General features: G+C 40.4%; 2 protein-coding genes across 2 annotated transcripts in view; both read left to right on the top strand.

The window, feature by feature from the left end:
• LOC131106280 (A-type voltage-gated potassium channel KCND3-like) overlaps nt 1-4068 on the top strand; it is a 61659-nt gene extending 57591 nt beyond the window's left edge. Inside the window, exons 5-7 of the mRNA XM_058055194.2 lie at nt 1357-1449; nt 1562-1812; nt 2412-4068. Of these exons, the coding sequence (XP_057911177.2) occupies nt 1357-1449; nt 1562-1812; nt 2412-2646 (579 nt within the window). The 3' untranslated portion in view covers nt 2647-4068. The remainder of the gene's footprint in view (nt 1-1356; nt 1450-1561; nt 1813-2411) is intronic.
• A 2632-nt stretch (nt 4069-6700) lies between these two features.
• inka2 (inka box actin regulator 2) lies at nt 6701-16922 on the top strand. The gene is made up of 2 exons (XM_058055586.2): nt 6701-7046; nt 14937-16922. The coding sequence occupies exons 1-2, from the start codon at nt 6981-6983 to the stop codon at nt 16134-16136; spliced, it is 1266 nt and encodes a 421-aa protein (XP_057911569.2). The 5' UTR covers nt 6701-6980; the 3' UTR covers nt 16137-16922.
• The last annotated feature ends 898 nt before the right edge of the window (nt 16923-17820 follow it).

Below are 17820 nucleotides of genomic sequence, written 5' to 3'. Positions count from 1 at the left end.
ACGATGCCAAAGTTTCAGATAATGAGGTTTGCGTATTTGGAAGTGAGCCCTGAAAGAAGTTTGGGATGGCTCAAAACGCTTGGTTTCAAAAGGCGTGTTAAAACTGTCCCTTTGTGATGTCACAGAGGGACTTCCTTATATGGTTCATAGTTAGGAATCAAAGAAAACAGACCATTTTGTCAGGAAGCACAAATCAAAGGAAATACAGCTGGAATAGGTGCAGATTCCGGAAAATCTAAAAGGTTTTCTGTGTGGGTTATTGTGTGTAGCTGCTCTATAGGAGACCACAACTCAATACAAAGGGTCGGAAAATGAGCATAATAGGTCCCTTTTAGCTAAATATCACTTAAATAGAGAATAATTATAGTTATAGGACAAATGCAACTCAATAGCGTGCCTCACTTTATCACATTTCTGGCAATGGCAACATTTTTTGGCCCCATGGTGGGTTATTCAACAGTCACAGTCAATAAAAATACATAGATAGAGAGCCAACTTTGTTGTCAGTTTAGCAGAACGATACAATCCAGAGCAAAACAGACTTGTTTGGTATACTACAATACGAAAGCAGGCTATGTTTTTGATGAAAACAGAATCACATCAAGACAACATTTTGGTGAAAATTTGACCAAAGCCAAATCCTAGCATATCCTTAGCGTATTTTTCGGTTTACGTAAAAAATATACGCAAAAATGCATATACTTCCTGGTTACCATACAGTATCTATTCATTCATTCATTTTCTACCGCTTTTTCCTCACGAGGGTTGCGGGGGGTGCTGGAGCCTATCCCAGCTGTCACCCTGGACTGGTCGCCAGCCAATCACAGGGCACATATAGACAAACAACCATTCACACTCACATTCATACCTATGGACAATTTTGGAGTCAATTAACCTAGCATGTTTTTGGTACGGGGAGAACATGCAAACTCCACACAGAGATGGCCGAGGGTGGAATTGAACCCTGGTCTCCTAGCTGTGAGGTCTGCGCGCTAACCACTCGACCGCCGTGCCGCCTACCATATCTATAATAATATCTAATAGTGTTAATCTAATTCTAATAGTGTTAATTAATCTGTTATTGTTAGTACACTGCATGACCCCAACCTATGTTCTTAATGTATTTTTTAATCCCAAAACACATCCTATTAGCTTGGAAATCACAACCAGAAGTTATAGCATAGTGTTGATAAAGAAAAGAAATGCAATGAAATGAAAAGACGTGAAAATATCTTTTAAAAAGTAGCTATATTAAGACACAAAACCCATGTTAATTTCAACTACAAATGTGTATATGATATTTGTAGTCCTGTTTTGGTTGTCGATGTGTTAAATGTGCTGTGTGTGTTGTGTCAGGGCGCGGAGGCTGACGAGCAGAAGCTGGTGAAGCCATCGTCTCTTCTGGAGAGTCAACACCACCATCTGCTGCATTGTCTGGAGAAAACCACTGTAGGTGCAACTCCACTACTTTCCCAATACACTTCACAGCATTAAATACATCATTTTCAATGTTAATATGTGCAATTTGTATTTTTTTTCCTGTCCTCCCTGCCCCCGTCAGGCTCATGAATTTATAGACGAGCAGCTGTATGAACAAACCTGTTTAGAAACCATGCTGCAGAGCTTCCCCGCCCGCAGACCGTCTGGAAGCAGCGGCGAGGTGGTTACAACCACCTGCTGTGGACGCAGGACCAAGAGGAACACTCCACTGGCCAACGCTGCCCTGCACCCAGGACCCAATCAGCAGAGCCCCTTGCAGGAGCTGAGCGCCATCCACATACAGTGTGGGGATCGAACGCCGCACGCTGCCAGGTGAAACACAGAGGAGGCACACATCGTAGTTGCAACCCCTGAAACTTGACGCTGAAACCATAGCGTTAAAATCTCCAACCTTAACCCTAAAAAACCAACACTTAACCATAACCATTAGGCAAATTCATAGGTATGAATGTGAGTGTGAATGGTTGTTTGTCTATATGTGCCCTGTGATTGGCTGGCGACCAGTCCAGGGTGTACCCCGCCTCTCGCCCAAAGACAGCTGGGATAGGCTCCAGCACCCCCCGTGACCCTCGTGAGGATAAGCGGTAGAAAATGAATGAATGTGTAAATGAACGTAAACTTACAGTTCCCGGCCACAACAAAGAGGCTCCTCAGCCGCGGGTTGCCGACCCCTGTCCTAATCCTAAACCAAGCCCTAACCCCAGCACTCATCAGAACCTCAACCCTCGCCTTAACGCTAAACCTAACCCCAGCCCCGACACTACCACAAGCCCTAACCCTAAACCTATCATGAACCATAACCTAAAAGTGAAAAGTGGAACCTTAATCCAAGCCCTAATCTTTACCCTAACTTCAAACTAAACCCTAAATCCTGAACCCGAACTCTAAACCCTTTTGTGTCTCATCTTTAGCCGATCAAACCTCAACATGAAGGCCGCAGATGACGTGGGCAGGATCAACTCCAAAGGCAGCCGCATCACTACGGCCATCGTCAGCCTTCCCACGCCCCCTTCTTTGACGCACGATGGCGACAACCGCAGGGGGCCACCTAGCCGTAGGCCGCACCCTTCCTCGGGTCAGCCTGGGGGGGCCAGCATCCAAACCACAACCAGCTCGGCCAACATCGTCAAAGTGTCCGCCCTGTGATGTCCGTCTCACTGATGATGATGATGATGATGATGATGGAGACATTTGTATATATGTCTTGGACTAAAAGTGACATTTGTGAAGATGGTGCAATTAGCATATCAGTCCAGAAGGGGGCAGTGCGTTTTGACAATGTCACTTCCAGTTAATGTGAAATATTTTTTTTGTCTTAAAGTGTTGTGTGTTGCTTGTGTGTCATGTTGTTGAAAACTTCAAAAATTATTTTCTTTAAAGCATCAAACACAAATTCTACCTAGCAACAACTAAGAGGCGCGATAAAGGGGACCTATTATGCTCATTTTTCGGCACTTAGTATTGAGTTATTGACTCCTATAGAGCAGCTACACATGATAACTTGTACAGAAAGCTTTCTAGAGCTTCCAGAATCTGCACCTATTCTAGCTGTATTTCCTTGGCTTTCAAAAACTGTTTTAATTCATTCCACGCACAGCCCACCTCCGAGCACGCTCACTCAGCTGTGATTGTCACACTGCCAAGCGTTCCCGAAGACTTCCGGACTACTGCCGAAACCCCCTTTTGCATTTTGTCAACAGGAGTTGATAATAAATGAAGAGGTACTTAAAAAGTACTGAGCTACTGGCTAGAGACCCCTGACTTACTGTGTATGAACTCAAAGAGTAGTAACGTAGGTCTGTATTTACTGAGTGCGGACAAAGTGTGTGCGACATTAATGTATCTTTTCCTGGTGAGAACGTGCTGCTATTTGCAGTTGAAAAGATTTTTTCTCTTGCTGGGAATAACAAACCCCAACCACTTTTGCCTGAGCTTGCCTCACAGGCCTCACAGCACATGCCCATATAAGGAAGCCTGGCTCCCTGTGACATCACAAACTTCTTGCACAAACCTCAATATCTGAGACTTTGGCATCGAGAATCCAACATTTTAACTTCATTTATAAGTCAGAAAAGTGGAAAAAGCAAAATAGGTCCCCTTTAAGTGTTTTCAGTCCCTTTATGTCCCCATTTGCACTACTTCAAAACACATTCATTGCACACTGCTCATGCAGGGCATGCATGTGTGGAACTTGTGAATATAAATGAATGAATTAAATAAGTACACAATAGCTGTGCAATTATTCGGCTAGTTTGTTTGTGTAACATTAAAAGTGATGCTTTTCTATTTTTATACACAAGTATTCCAAATGCTTGGACCTACATGAAAGATGCACACATGAATGTAATAATCAGTTGAGCAGCATTTTATAAATGTATTTAAAAAAGAAAAACAATGTAATGTGTTTCCATGATGACCAATCATCCATCTTTTTTTTCTGCTAAAACAAAACAGATCTTAATCTGAATCAACATCTGCTCTGTTGTTATTTATTTTTTTTAAGTGTTTGTGTTATGGAAGCATCCAAGTGTCAAATGAGAATTAAAATCTGCCTATCAATTCTGGAATTAGGAACTAGTACTTGTGGTTTTGTGCTCCTCTAATATTAAAATAATATAATTCATTCATTTTCTACTGCTTATCCTCACAATGGTCGCAGGGGTGCTGGAGCCTATCCCAGCTGCCCCTGGACTGGTTGCCAGCCAATCACAGGGCACATACAGACAAACAACCATTCACACTCACATTCATACCTATGGACAATTTGGAGTCACCAATTAACCTAGCATGTTTTTGGAATGTGGGAGGAAACTGGAGTACCTGGAAAAACATGCAAACTCCACACAGAGAATGCTGAGGGTGGAATCGAACCGAGGTCTCCTAGCTGTGTGGCCGGCATGCTAACCACTCAACCACCGTGCAGCCAGGTAGTAAATATAATGACATTAATACAATTTCCTATATTGCTTATCGTTTAACATGAAGTCATCCATCCACTTTCTACACCGCTTATCCTCATTAGGGTCACAGGGGTATGCTGGAGCCTATCCCAGCTGTCTTCGAGCGAGAGGCGGGGTACACCCTGGACTGGTCGCCAGCCAATCACAGGGCACATATAGACAAACAACCATTCACACTCCCATTCATACCTATGGGTAATTTAGAGTCAACCTAACATGCAAGTTTTTGGAATGTTTGAGGAAACTGGAGTACCCGGGAAAAAACCCACGCATGGGGAGAACATGAAAACTCCAAACAGAGATTTGAACAGATCTTAAAGACCCCGAATTGTAGGAATGACCCGTGTACACCAATCCAGCACATCCCAAAAATGCTCCATGGGTGAGTACACTGAAAAAAATCCCACTTTGTGCATGTCCAGCATACTTGCCCGACATGTCACCCATATTTCCAGACCCACTCCAATACAGTTCAACTGCATATTTCGAAGTAGCCTTTTATTGTGGCCAACCTAAGGCACATAATGCCGTCTCTTCAGCATCTTGATAAGCCACACCTGTCAGGTAGATGAATTAATAGTGCCCATTTATACACATTTGTGCATAATAATTAAGAGAAATAGGATTCCATTGAGCTTAAGCTAAAACAAAACAAAATAAATCATGTGAAGTTATTCATCATTAAGTACTAAATAACAGCCTATTCATTAAAGAGCAAAACTAATCACAAAAATATAAATTCAAAATTTTACATGATTAAAAATACATTACAATTTAAAAATAGAAAGCTTTTTAAAATAGGTGCAGTGGAGCCTTATGACCACTAGATGGGGGTGTAGTAACATGTATGGGCTGTACTGTCCTTCCCAAGTACCACAACACAGATGCTAGCTAGATATAAAACATGTTGTAGGTCCACACTGTAGAAGCTTAGAAGAAAAAGATAATCCGGATATGATCCATATTTGTACAATGTAAATGGAATATGGATATTCTCACATAAGTTTACAAACTAGTGTTCTTACTCAATATGATAAAAAAAGTAATGTGAATGAACATATTCCTATAAATACACTAAAATAAATACTAGAAACAAATGTAAAATGAAGTGTTCTGTTAAATATTACCCACTTTAAGTCATGCATCGTGTTTTATTAAAGGTTTAATCCGGTTCTTATCCAGATTTGACAATTGACATGAATATATCATAATTTTAAACAATGATGAGGCTAATTTATGGCTAAAAGAACCATGTTGTCATGATGAGAGTGCAGAAACAGAGTAGACAAGAAGTATTTTCAGGTCTTATGCAGCAGTCGTGTTTTGATCTGACAAATCTTAAGTAAATTTGATTAAATGTAGAATTATTACAGTTTCTGCTTGGACTGCTGGGACCACAGCAACTGTTGAAGGAAAAAAGCATCACAGTCACCAGAGCTAACGCTAACTCTGGGAACACCAGTGTAGGTAGGATTGCAAGGTTTACAATTTGGCTTTCTGTGTAAATATTCCATGACACATCTTGGACACCTCCATCTTTAGACCTCCATCCTATATGTGTACTTTTTTTCTTATAATTTAAAGGAGGCGAGGAGTTTTTCACTGCCTCTGTCGCCAAAATGTTTTAAAGTAGGATGAGTGTTTTTTTTTTCATTCATTCATTTTTAAATTCGGCTAAATAGTGTGTGCTCAATGTATTTAAAGTTACTTAAGTAACTTAAGTTATTTATCTAATTGTAATTTATTTTTTCATGAATAAATAGGCTGCACAGTGATCAAGTGGTTAGCACGCAGACCTCACAGCTAGGAGACCAGGGTTCAATTCCACTCTCGGCTATCTCTGTGTGGAGTTTGCATGTTCTCCCCGTGCATGTGTGGGTTTTCTCCGGGTACTCCGGTTTTCTCCCACATTCCAAAAACATGCTAGGTTAATTGGAGACTCCAAATTGTCACAGCCCAAAGACAGCTGGGATAGGCTCCAGCACCCCTGCGAACCTTGTGAGAAAATGAATGAATGAATAAATACATGAAAATGTATACATTAAAAATGACTTATTTCATAAATATTATCCAAAAATATTTGACTATGTGTATGCAGGTTAAAAAAAATAGAGTATGTATGTGTTCTATGTACTAATGTGTTTATTTATAACGCTATTGACTTCCACGCCCACCTTACGTGGAGTGATGGAGGCGATTGGATGACAACATAAGCGCCCTTCTTGAATGGAGGAATGTACGAGAGAGAGAGAGAGCACACACGCACGCACGCAGACACGCACACGCAAAGAGAGAGTGTGATATGTGTTCACCTTTTTACTCCATTTGCGTCACAGCAAGTGGGGATTGGGCCACAGACATGAAAGCATGCTGCATGAACATCCACTACATGCTTTCATAACAACACACAAACCATATTTTTTGCTGAGAAGACAAATTTCACATTCGCGATGCGACTCGTTGCGTGACATTGTGGCGTGTGTGCGTGTGTGTGATTGATTTTTTATTTTTTTTAAAGCGATGGAGCAGCAGTCATCCAAGAAGAAGAACATGGACGTTTGCCTGCGCAGACTCAAACAGGAGCTGGTAGGTCTTCTATTTCTATTCTACTATCTTGTTGCGTTGGTATATTCGTGATAAGACGCACTCTGGGGGGGGGGGGGGTGAATGTGCACACTGTCAAGCGATATGTGCAAATGTGACGCATGTTCGGACATATTTTATACTGTGAGTCGCCTGTTTTGTTGTACTTTTAATTTTTGGAGTTCCAAATGTGGGGTTAATGATTTGGGTCGTGTGTGTGAGTGTGTGTACATTTCCGTAAAATGGAAACAATAATAATAATAATAATAATAAATAATAAGAGGTGTCTACACATTCTAAGAACATTATAAGGTAATATAAGAATAAATAAATATACATCAAAAAATAAATATACATACAAAATATACATAAAAAAATACACATCAAATAAACATAATAATAATAATTATTATTATTAATTATTATTGTTATTAATAATAATTATTATTAAATGTTACAACATTTCTAATTATTTTTATAATTAAAAATATTTTAATAATTTTAAATTATTACATTTACTATGAAATCATTATATAATAATAATAATTGTTCTAATTATATTAATAATACTATATATTATATTAATATTATGGCGCGCAGACCTCACAGCTAGGAGACCAGGGTTCAATTCCCACCCTCGGCCATCTCTGTGTGGAGTTTGCATGTTCTCCCCGTGCACGCGTGGGTTTTCTCCGGTTACTCCGGTTTCCTCCCACATTCCAAAAACATGCTAGGTTAATTGGCGACTCCAAATTGTCCATAGGTATGAATGTGAGTGTGAATGGTTGTTTGTCTATATGTGCCCTGTGATTGGCTGGCGACCAGTCCAGGGTGTAACCCGCCTCTCGCCCGAAGACAGCTGGGATAGGCTCCAGCACTCCCGCGACCCTCGTGAGGAAAAAGCGGTAGAAAATGAATGAATGAATGAATATTAATATTATATTATTATTACTATTATCATAATATATATCATAATAATCATAATATGAATACTTATATATATTTTTATATGCTGTTTTGTCTGTTATTTTTTTTCCCATGATTAATCGCTGTAATTGTATTTTAAAATATATTTTTCAAATATTTTCTTTATTTATTTTAGAATTTTAGCAATTATTTCTGTTATTTACAGTTAATATTTTATAAATAGACAAGCAATGAACCAAAAAGCCGTACCAGATGATTCCATATGAGCATGATGCAACAAGGCAAGGCAGGGTGTCTTAGGTGTATTATTATGAAAGTGTGAACACAGTGTCAAACGTTTGAGAGAGGGGTGGGGGTGGGGGGCGGGGGGCTGTGGCGCTCCCTCTGTGGGGTAGTGTCAGGTCACGCTACCGACATTTGACCTCTGAACTGACAAGCTCTAGAGGGGCACAAGGCCCTTAAGGACTGCTGACCTCGCTGTGGCATAAGAGTGACATGACACTTAGTGAACATTAGCTTCCATGTTAGCATGGATGCTGTCTCTGCTAGCTTATTTTTGCAGCTGCTGTGCTCATAGCTAATAAACTTAGTCTGTGCTTTGATGGGACAGGTTTATTTGTTCAGATTTTTATTGATTTTGACTAAAATATATGATGGAGGATCACATGACCAAACTATAGTAAGCATAGATGAAATGCAAGATGGCTGGTTTTACTTTACATGGTATGCTGACTGTGCCAGGCAATAACATTATTTATACACGACAGTGAATCCCTACTATGCCTCAATGAAATTAGGATAGTGGAAACACAAATTACATCAATTTCCAAATCAAAAGTCGAGCAAATGTGAATAACCCGTCTGTAGTCAAGATATACAACATGATTACCACCGCAGCTCTGATAGATAAGAGTCTAAAATATCAATATGTTGATGTGAATCCCGCAATGTGGGGAATGTCGATTTATCTGGTATAAGTTATAACGTTTAGTTTTCCCAAAATACATTGCATAAGAGCAATACATTCATTGGTGCGCTGCGATGACTTCAGCCTCCCTCTGGTGGACAGAGGCAGCATTTCTGTGCTGCTTGTCCTCCAATGAAATGGTCTGCTCAAACAAAATTCATTATGGGAAAATTTTATTTTTAATCACATTAAACTTATATTGGTACATGTTTGTATAGTTCTGAGGTATACCCTTTGAGTGTTAAGTTGCTATGTGATGAGTTTAGTGTTGCCATCCATGTAAGATGACTTGTATTCAGTAATGATCACCACAATTTGCCATTTTATAATGTGGATACGTACGGCTTATACACCAGAATTTACAGTATTTTGCTTTCTTGATTAGCAATGGCAGACTCCTGCAGGACCTAAGTAGGATATCATCAATCTAACGTACAATGTGAGCCCTTCGGTTGTTAGCGTTGACTTTAAAGACATTATTATGTCTTATCTGTCGACTTATCTGGTATAAGTTATAAGTTTTAGTTTTCCCAAAATGCATTACATAAGAGCAATACATTCATTGGGGCGCTGCGATGACTTCAGCCTCCCTCTGGTGGACAGAGGCAGCATTGCAGCACTATCCAGCATTTCTGTGCTGCTTGTCCTCCAATGAAATGGTTCGCTCAAACAAAATTCATTATGAGTAAATTGTTGTTTTTTAATCATATTAAACTTATATTGGTACATGTTTGTATATTTCTGAGGTATAGCTTTTGAGTGTTAAGTTGCTGTGTGATGAGTTTAGTGTCGCCATTCATGTAACATGACTGTTGTATTGAGTAATGATCACCGGCAATTTTCAATGTGTTGACGAGCTTGTTGTGAGTAAATAAAGAAATAAAGTGCGGACTCTTGTGTGCCACAATTTGCCATTTTATGATGTTTATGATGTTGCTTTCTTAATTAGCAATGGCAGACTCCTGCAGGACCTAAGTAGGATATCATCAATCTAACGCACAATGTGAGCGCTTCAGTCGTTAGCGTTGACTTTGAAGATATTATTATTATTATTATTATTATTATTATTATTATTATTATTATTATTATTATTATTATTATTATTATTATTATTATTATTATTATTATTATTATTATTATTATTATTATCTAGCTAGCCTCCACATCATAGAAACATGACAACCTGATCTGAACTAACCTGCAAACGTGACTCAGACAGGCAGATGGATAGACTGTAATGTGATGACGCACTTTTGAGTCATCTGGTGTCGACCTGACACCTGCGTCTTTGACGTGATCACAGTTTTAGATGTTTTTTTGGCTTTTTCTCCTTCATCCCTCTCACGCTCCAGGCAAACATTATTTTGGAATGTTGAAGTAACACTTCCAAGTCCCCCCTCTCATTGAAGATGGAGGAGTTTTTCATTGCCTCTGTCGCCAAAATGCTTTGAAGTAGTCTTTTTGGTTGTATAAGTACATATTTACAAGTTTTTTTTTCCAGCGTGGACGTCACTGTGGCCTTTAAACAAGCTTCTCTTGTTGCTGTTAGCGCGGCTATTTATTGGCTTCACACTTTTATTAGCCCGTTAACCCCAACGTCTGTCCACATAGGCAACCTCTCTGTGTGTCTCCTACACTACTACTCATTGCCGTCCCTGACCCGCACAGACCACCATTCATTTTTAATTAGAGGCTGGCTGGAGCCAGAGGCCGCCTCTAAACAGGAAGGCCTTTCGGGGGCTGATAACCTTGGCCTCTGTGCCCGCCGCCGCCCCCCTTCTCGTTTGCAGCCATCAACAAGCCTTGCATGTTCAAGCCAGAGAAGAGGCGGAGCTTTGTTTTTCATTTCACAAAGTGTGTGTTTGTATGTGTCAGCTAATTATAGAGGCGAGACAGCAAGCAGTGTATTTTATGAAGACAAGCTGACTCTCCATTGATGGCCGCCATGTGTGGACATGTCTGCAGCGAGACTGTGGCCCAAATCATGAGGCATTCACTTTCTTTAGCTTATTAAGATAGCATCAATTTTAACACAAATGGGTTTTTATGTTTATTTAGTTCTTGATACAGTATATTAGTTGTAGTATATTCTGTTTATTTTGTTTTTTATATATAGTTCCTTTTTTTCATTTTCAGTTTTGCTTTATGTATTTAGTATTATTCATTCATTCATATATAGTATTTTTGTATTTGTTTATATAGTGTATTAATTTTATTTTAACATTTTGTTATGAATTTATGAATTTCATTTTGTAAATGGAGCATTTGTTATTACAGAAATATTTAAATAACTAAAACTAATAAATGTACATGTACCTACATGCCCTTATATGTTTTCTTAATGGCTTCCAGAGTGGGAAAATCACATTATTTTTTAAAAAAGATGACATTAGTGACCCCCTACCAGTTCAGGGTGTACCCCGTCTTTCACCCCAGCTGGGATAGGCTTCAGCATACCCGCAACCCTAGTGAGAATAAGCATTGTAGAAAATGGACGGATGGACCAATGACCCCCCCCCCCCCCCCATCTAGGACAGTGTGGATGCTAATTGTTTTGAACCCACCTAAAAAACAAAAAAAATGTCAGGTGCGTTCCCATGTGGACAGGACCTTAGTCTAGCCCAGTGCTTCTCAAATAGTGGGTCGGGAACCCCTAGGGGACCGCGGTGTACTGTCAGGGGGGCTGTAGTAGGCAGGGAATACTTAGTGCAGACCTGCCAACATGTACAAATTTATTGTACTCAATATTCAATTTCAGTCTTGTATAGCGAAATAGATATTTTACAGTTTCCCAATAGTATTTCATTATATCGGTGGAGCGTGAAAACATTTCTGTCCCCCAGTGAGGGCATGACAGAAAATAATAGACAACCATTGGTGTCGCCTGAGAGAACTTAATGATGCAAGTAAATCAGTAGAATAGTTCCCTGCAGTCTCATCTCACGTTTTATTGAAAATGGACAGAACGGATGTTTCCCTGTGAGTTTGCACTTTTTCCAAAGAGCCTTAACATCTGTTTTAGTTGAAAGTCTTTTTTTTAGGTTGCTGAGTAAAATGCCAGGTGGTTAAAAGGTTGAACATGCTGACATATTTGGGACACTAAAATTTGAGTCCAACATGTGGAATAATGGGGCTTTGCTTTTCTGTTGTTACTCTGCTGAAATATGAATTATTAATGCTGTCTCTGAATAGCAACTCCAGGAACAAGCATGTTGGAAAGAAAAACACAAAAAGTCAGCATTTGTTCATGTGAAGGAAAGTCAAGCACAATGACTCAAAATGATGCATTTTTTTTGTTTTTCCCAGGAGACCATCAATTAGCGCTAATGATGTTGTCCATATGTGGCATAAGCACAACCTGACTGTTGTAATTAGGTGGAGAGGGTTGCAGGCTTTTGTTCCCCCGTGTGAGCGCGGATGGACTGATTAGCTAAAAGTGTTTTAACCCAAAGGCTTAACGATGCATGATATTGGCTAAGTGCTCACGTTAGAGAGCATTAGAGAGTTATCGTTCGGATTATATTTAGAAATAACCTTTTTGTTTTTCTTTCCCTCATCCCCACTGGTTAACTGAAATTATATGTTTTTATTTGAGTAAAAAAAATCTTTATACATTTTTAATTATTTTCTTAATTTTTAATCCAACATTTATTTCATAATTATTATATTTTTCTTTTTTCTTTTTTGTTTATTATTTATTTTAAACAATGATTTACATGACAAATTTTAAATTATTTTTCTGGTTTATTATGCAATAATAATGTAATACTTTGTAATTTATTTTTATGATATTCACCTTTAATTCATTAATTTTTTTTCTTAATTTGCATTTTAAAATAATTTGGCTTTCGTCTGAGGGTTATTGGGTATTTTCTCATAGTTCCAATGTATTATTTTATTGAATTTATTTTTTATAGAATTTTTTAAACATTTTATTTATTTAATTTCCCTCATGGTGCAACATGTCTTCCTCTCACGGAGCTTACAGGCTACTTTGTTGATGAAGACACTGTCCCCTCACTCACTTGTCCTACACCGTTGTTACATTCCCAGTGGTGATTGCGAAAAAGGGGGCTGGAGGGGGCCACCATCCGTCCCCCCATATGCCAGCCCCCTCCTGTGCTGCTGTCCTGCTATAATTGAACTGTCCTCCACATCTAAACATATGGCTAAGAAGCCCCTCCTGTCATGGCCGACTCTCACTGACTGTCTCTCTTCTCATTGTCACTACATTTCCGCCCGAGTGACCCCAGAACCCCCCCTTTTTGAGGGGATTAGTCCAGACCGGCAGCTCTGATTGGTTATCTCACCGCGTATGCTAGATCGCTACATATATAAATATATAGAGTCAGTCAAGATGTATCTGTATGGTGTCAGTGACTGGATGACTTCATAAAGGTAAGCCAGTAGACTTGTTGTATGCTCTCTAGTTAAATCTAATAAATGTGTGTGCATTTAGATTAAAGTAATGGAGGTTGTTCTGTTAAGCAGTTGGCTAATAGTCACAGTTTTTATTAAGAAAGCTGGTGTTCTTCCGTGCGAGAATAGTTGTGAGATGAAGACATAACATGACGTTGATAACTAAGTGATTCACAATGTGGGTCAAGGAGTGCAAATGATTCAGGGCTGCGAGTCAGAACCAACCCAGTCTGTCTGTCTGTCTGGAGGCAGGAGAAGACGGTTAGGTCACATGACCCGGCCTCTTGAACAGATGAGGGGTGAAAGCAAGAAGCAGGAGGAGGAGGGGGAAATATGATTGTATCGTTGCTGCTGCACACAGAAAGTAGGCAGGCGTTGTAGGGCTGTACCAATATTGTATATAGTGTAATATAGTGTTATTTCCATAGAAAAATCACAATGCATACACATAGGTAAAAGCAGGTACATACAGTACTGTATATATACTGAAACTAATATATTTATATAAAATACAGGAAGCAGAACTGGAGGTACAGTGTTATGAAAAAAGTATCTGAACCTTTTGGAATTTCTCACATTTCTGCATAAAATCACCATCAAATGTGAACTGATTTTTGTCAAAATCACACAGATGACAAAACAGTGTCTGCTTTAACTAAAACCACCCAAACATTTATAGGTTTTCATATTTTAATGAGGATAGCATGCAAACAATGACAGAAGGGGGAGGAATAGTAGCAGAGATGAGGATGCTGAGGTTCTCATTGGGAGTGACCAGGATGGATAGGATCAGGAAAGAGTGCATTACATGTTAGAGGCCTTGAAGATAAAGTCAGAGAGTCCAGACTGAGATGGTTGGGACATGTCCAGAGGAGAGAATTGGTGAATATATTGGTAGAAGGATGCTGCGTTTAGAGCTGCCAGAGGAAGACCAAAGAGGAGGTTTATGGATGTAGTGAAGGAGGACATGAGGGTAGTTGGTGTGAGAGAGACAGATGCAGAAGACAGGGTTGGATGGAGGCGATTGATTGATTGGGAAAAACCAAAAGAGAAAGAAGAAGAAGACATACACTATATACTATACTTGGGACAGTCCCCCATTACACTTCTAACCTCAATCACTTCAAAATAATGGTATGGTACGTATGTCCAGACATGCTTTAGTTGCATTATGGAACATCACTTTGGTTACATTTGCACAATTTGCAATGCACCAATGCATGCGTGTACTTTAACATGCATGTGCGTGATTTGTGCTGGCATCATACATTATTTCTAAAATACATATAAGTATAGTACTAGTACGGTAGTGGTAATGCTTTGTATCCAAAATGACAGCAAAGAGGAAAGCCAGTCTGTTTTGCAGCTGTCATGGTAGGATCCTGTCTCTCTTACATGAACCATATGGGACAGTGTGGACTTCCATCCAAAACTGGGTCACATGACTCATAATTAAACAAGGTGCCAAGACTGCCTGTGGACTGTTGTGCTGTTTCAGTTGATGCTTTGATAAAAAGGGATACCAAGCAGGTTTTGAGAAGAAGTAGATATGATTCTTTTCCCTATCGCTCTTTCTTCAGGTGTCCATGAAAGAAGCAGGAGATGGCCTCCACGCTCAGATGAATTCAATGATGGGAGCCCTCCAGGAACTCAAGCTCCTTCAGGTCCAGACTGCTCTTGACAACCTCAACCTATCAGCTCGACCAGTCGTAAGAGGACGGACACATCTTCAGGAGACCCCAGCTTCTGACACATCATCCACGAGTGCTTCAGACAGGAATCACAGGTTGTCCGACGATCCCATTCAGAGTTTGCAGACTTCCATGGAGTTTGGGGCTACGTTTACCAGAGATGGACCTAGCATGTCACAATGTAGATACAGCAGTGAAGGGACTTTGTCTTCTGGAGCCAGTTTGGAGATGGAACGACGTGATGGAGCAGTAACACAAAGCAAGAATGACCTAGACGCATTACCAAGGAGGTGGTCAGGCTACATGGCGCCACAGGTGGACTTCTATGGACCAATGGTGGGGAACCCTCCACCAGAACCCTACATCCAGCTGCAGGCTCCCCAGCGTTCACAGGTGGTGGATCTGCCGGGGATTCTTAACAGCCTCTCCAGAGAAGGTCCATCATTAGACAACGATTACTCCCAGGACAGCATGGATGATTCCGGCGACTGGACTTCTTCACTTATGAGTCGAAGCCGCAACCGCCAACCCTTAGTGCTTGGGGATAATATCTTCGCCGACCTTGTAGGTAACTGGCTGGACTTACCCGAGGTAGAGACAGATGAGGGGGAGGAAGAAGAAACAAGGAAGAAGAGGGAAGTGAGGATGGCGGATGAAAGCACCGACAGACCGGACACCCCGGCTCACCCGCTCCGCCTAAGCCGCTCTCAGGAGATCTGCAGGAAGTTCTCACTCACTACGAACATCTTCAAGAAGTTCCTTCGCAGTGTTCGACCAGACAGAGACAAGCTACTCAAGGAGAGACCAGGTTGGATGGCGCCGGAGCTTCCAGAAGGTGACCTCTTCAAACGGCCCAAAAAGATGGCTCCCAAAAGTGGCCAAAAAGGCAGCTTCTACTTGCCATTCTGGGCTAACGGACAGCAGGGTAAAGGTCGATTGGGTCAGATGGAAACAGAAACAAATCAAACCCACTTCCACCAGGTCCATGAGAAACCATTTGCAGGGATTTATTTAGATCGAAGACAGCCAGAGACCAGTTTGAGGAAAGTGCAGCCATTGTTTGACTACAACACAGCTGTGTGGGTGTGACCGCGGGCGGTTGGCAGCAGCCTGTGCCAGTGTCAGGTGGCCGGATGAAGAACTGTCGTTTGAAAACTAACGTCACAGTCAATAACTTACAGTCTGACAATCCTAAAACCAGGAACCTCTTTCACCAGTCAGTGTTAAAGACATTTTTGATGATACACTGCAGATTTTGTACCGCCCAAATTTTCTTGATGTACATCTCTGACCGGAATATCTCAGACGTGCACCCTTACCAAACAGTCTTGGGTCAAATGGACCCGTTTTATAAAAGCTGTCACTAGCCACGTTTACATGAGAAGTTTTTCTCTTTCCGAATGGAATCTTTCCGAATGACCTTTCCGAAAGCAATGGTATACATGGAAAGGAATATTCCAATCGCGTGTCTACATGCGCCGCTATAATCAACCCGAATAGTCAATGGGTCATTGCAGTAAAACGTAAACACCAACATCACGTGATACCATCGAGTTTTTCTTTCACTTGTTGGAATAACTCCGTATTGCCAGTTTTTCGTTCGTCCAGTCTTGGAATTTAGTTTGAATCAAAAACAAACTTTCCGCAGCAGTCCAGTGCCGATTGCTCCCCTCCATTTTTTTTTTATATAGATATGGATTTTCTTTTTTAATAAAACTGGACTTGTGAATGGCATATAGAAGGGTTTAGATTCTGTTCCACAGATGGCGCTAATGCACACGAAAGCTGCTTGCCAACTGGCAATAAACAACAGAAGAAGAAAAACACCACGAAGAAGAACGCACCCTGACAACTTTCCGTTTGAGCGTGTACAAGATACCTGTGAATCCGATTATATATTCATTCGGATTGGCACTTTTCTTTCGGAATGAGGTGTATACAAAGGTTACATTCCTTCCGTTTGAGCAAATAACCCGAATGGAATTGGAATATTTGGGTCCATGTAAACGTGGCTACTGAATAATGGTTGAGCAGATAGAAACTGTTTAAAACCTAAACCAAAAGGTGATTGGATGATTATTGTTCTCGGAAAATTTGGTCAAATGTAAAGACTGCCAAAACAAAGATTACTGTAAGTTTATCATGGTTTTCATGATGTTAGCTAACACCATTATCGACACCATCACCCATGTTTTTGTTTACTTTTGCCTGGAGTACATTGAGGATTGGACCAGCTAAGGTCTAAGTGGGACATTTCCCTGATGTGTGGAGTCCAATTTAAAATATATATTCAACTCTTAAATACGATGGTAACATGTAGCAAGCTAACTTCAAGGCATCTAAACAAAAATCTGCCAAAGACTGGCCAGTTTAACAAAAGTTAATGTTGAATGTTGGCGTCCAGTTCTGACAAAACCGCTGCTTTGACCAAAATGCTCATTGTTAATCTGTTTCGATGCTGCCATCGAGCTCGTTTTTGGCCCAGCGGGACATGACAGCAACAGAGTGCATGACTAGATCACTTCAAAACGGAAGTTGCACGTTACATTTGTTGTGTATTTGTGGGTTTAGTTTTTTTTGTTAGCCTGCTGTCGTGTTACATATTCTTAATGTCTGTGCTGTGTGGCACACACGGAATCAACTGTCAGTCCACATGGGCTGTTGGCACAGAGGAGGAAGGGGGTGAACATGGCAGAGCCGACCATTGACTGCCATCTGCTATCAGGACGTTGTGTAAAAACATGTTTGTAGATAGTGTAGTTCAACCGAAACG

The sequence above is a fragment of the Doryrhamphus excisus genome, linkage group LG18 (genome assembly GCF_037039965.1).
Source record: "Doryrhamphus excisus strain RoL-2023G ecotype Guam linkage group LG18, RoL_Dexc_Guam_v1.1, whole genome shotgun sequence".
NCBI classification, from domain to species: Eukaryota; Metazoa; Chordata; class Actinopteri; order Syngnathiformes; family Syngnathidae; genus Doryrhamphus; species Doryrhamphus excisus.
Note: the sequence above shows the minus strand (reverse complement) of the source record. Positions and strands in the feature narration are given on the sequence as shown.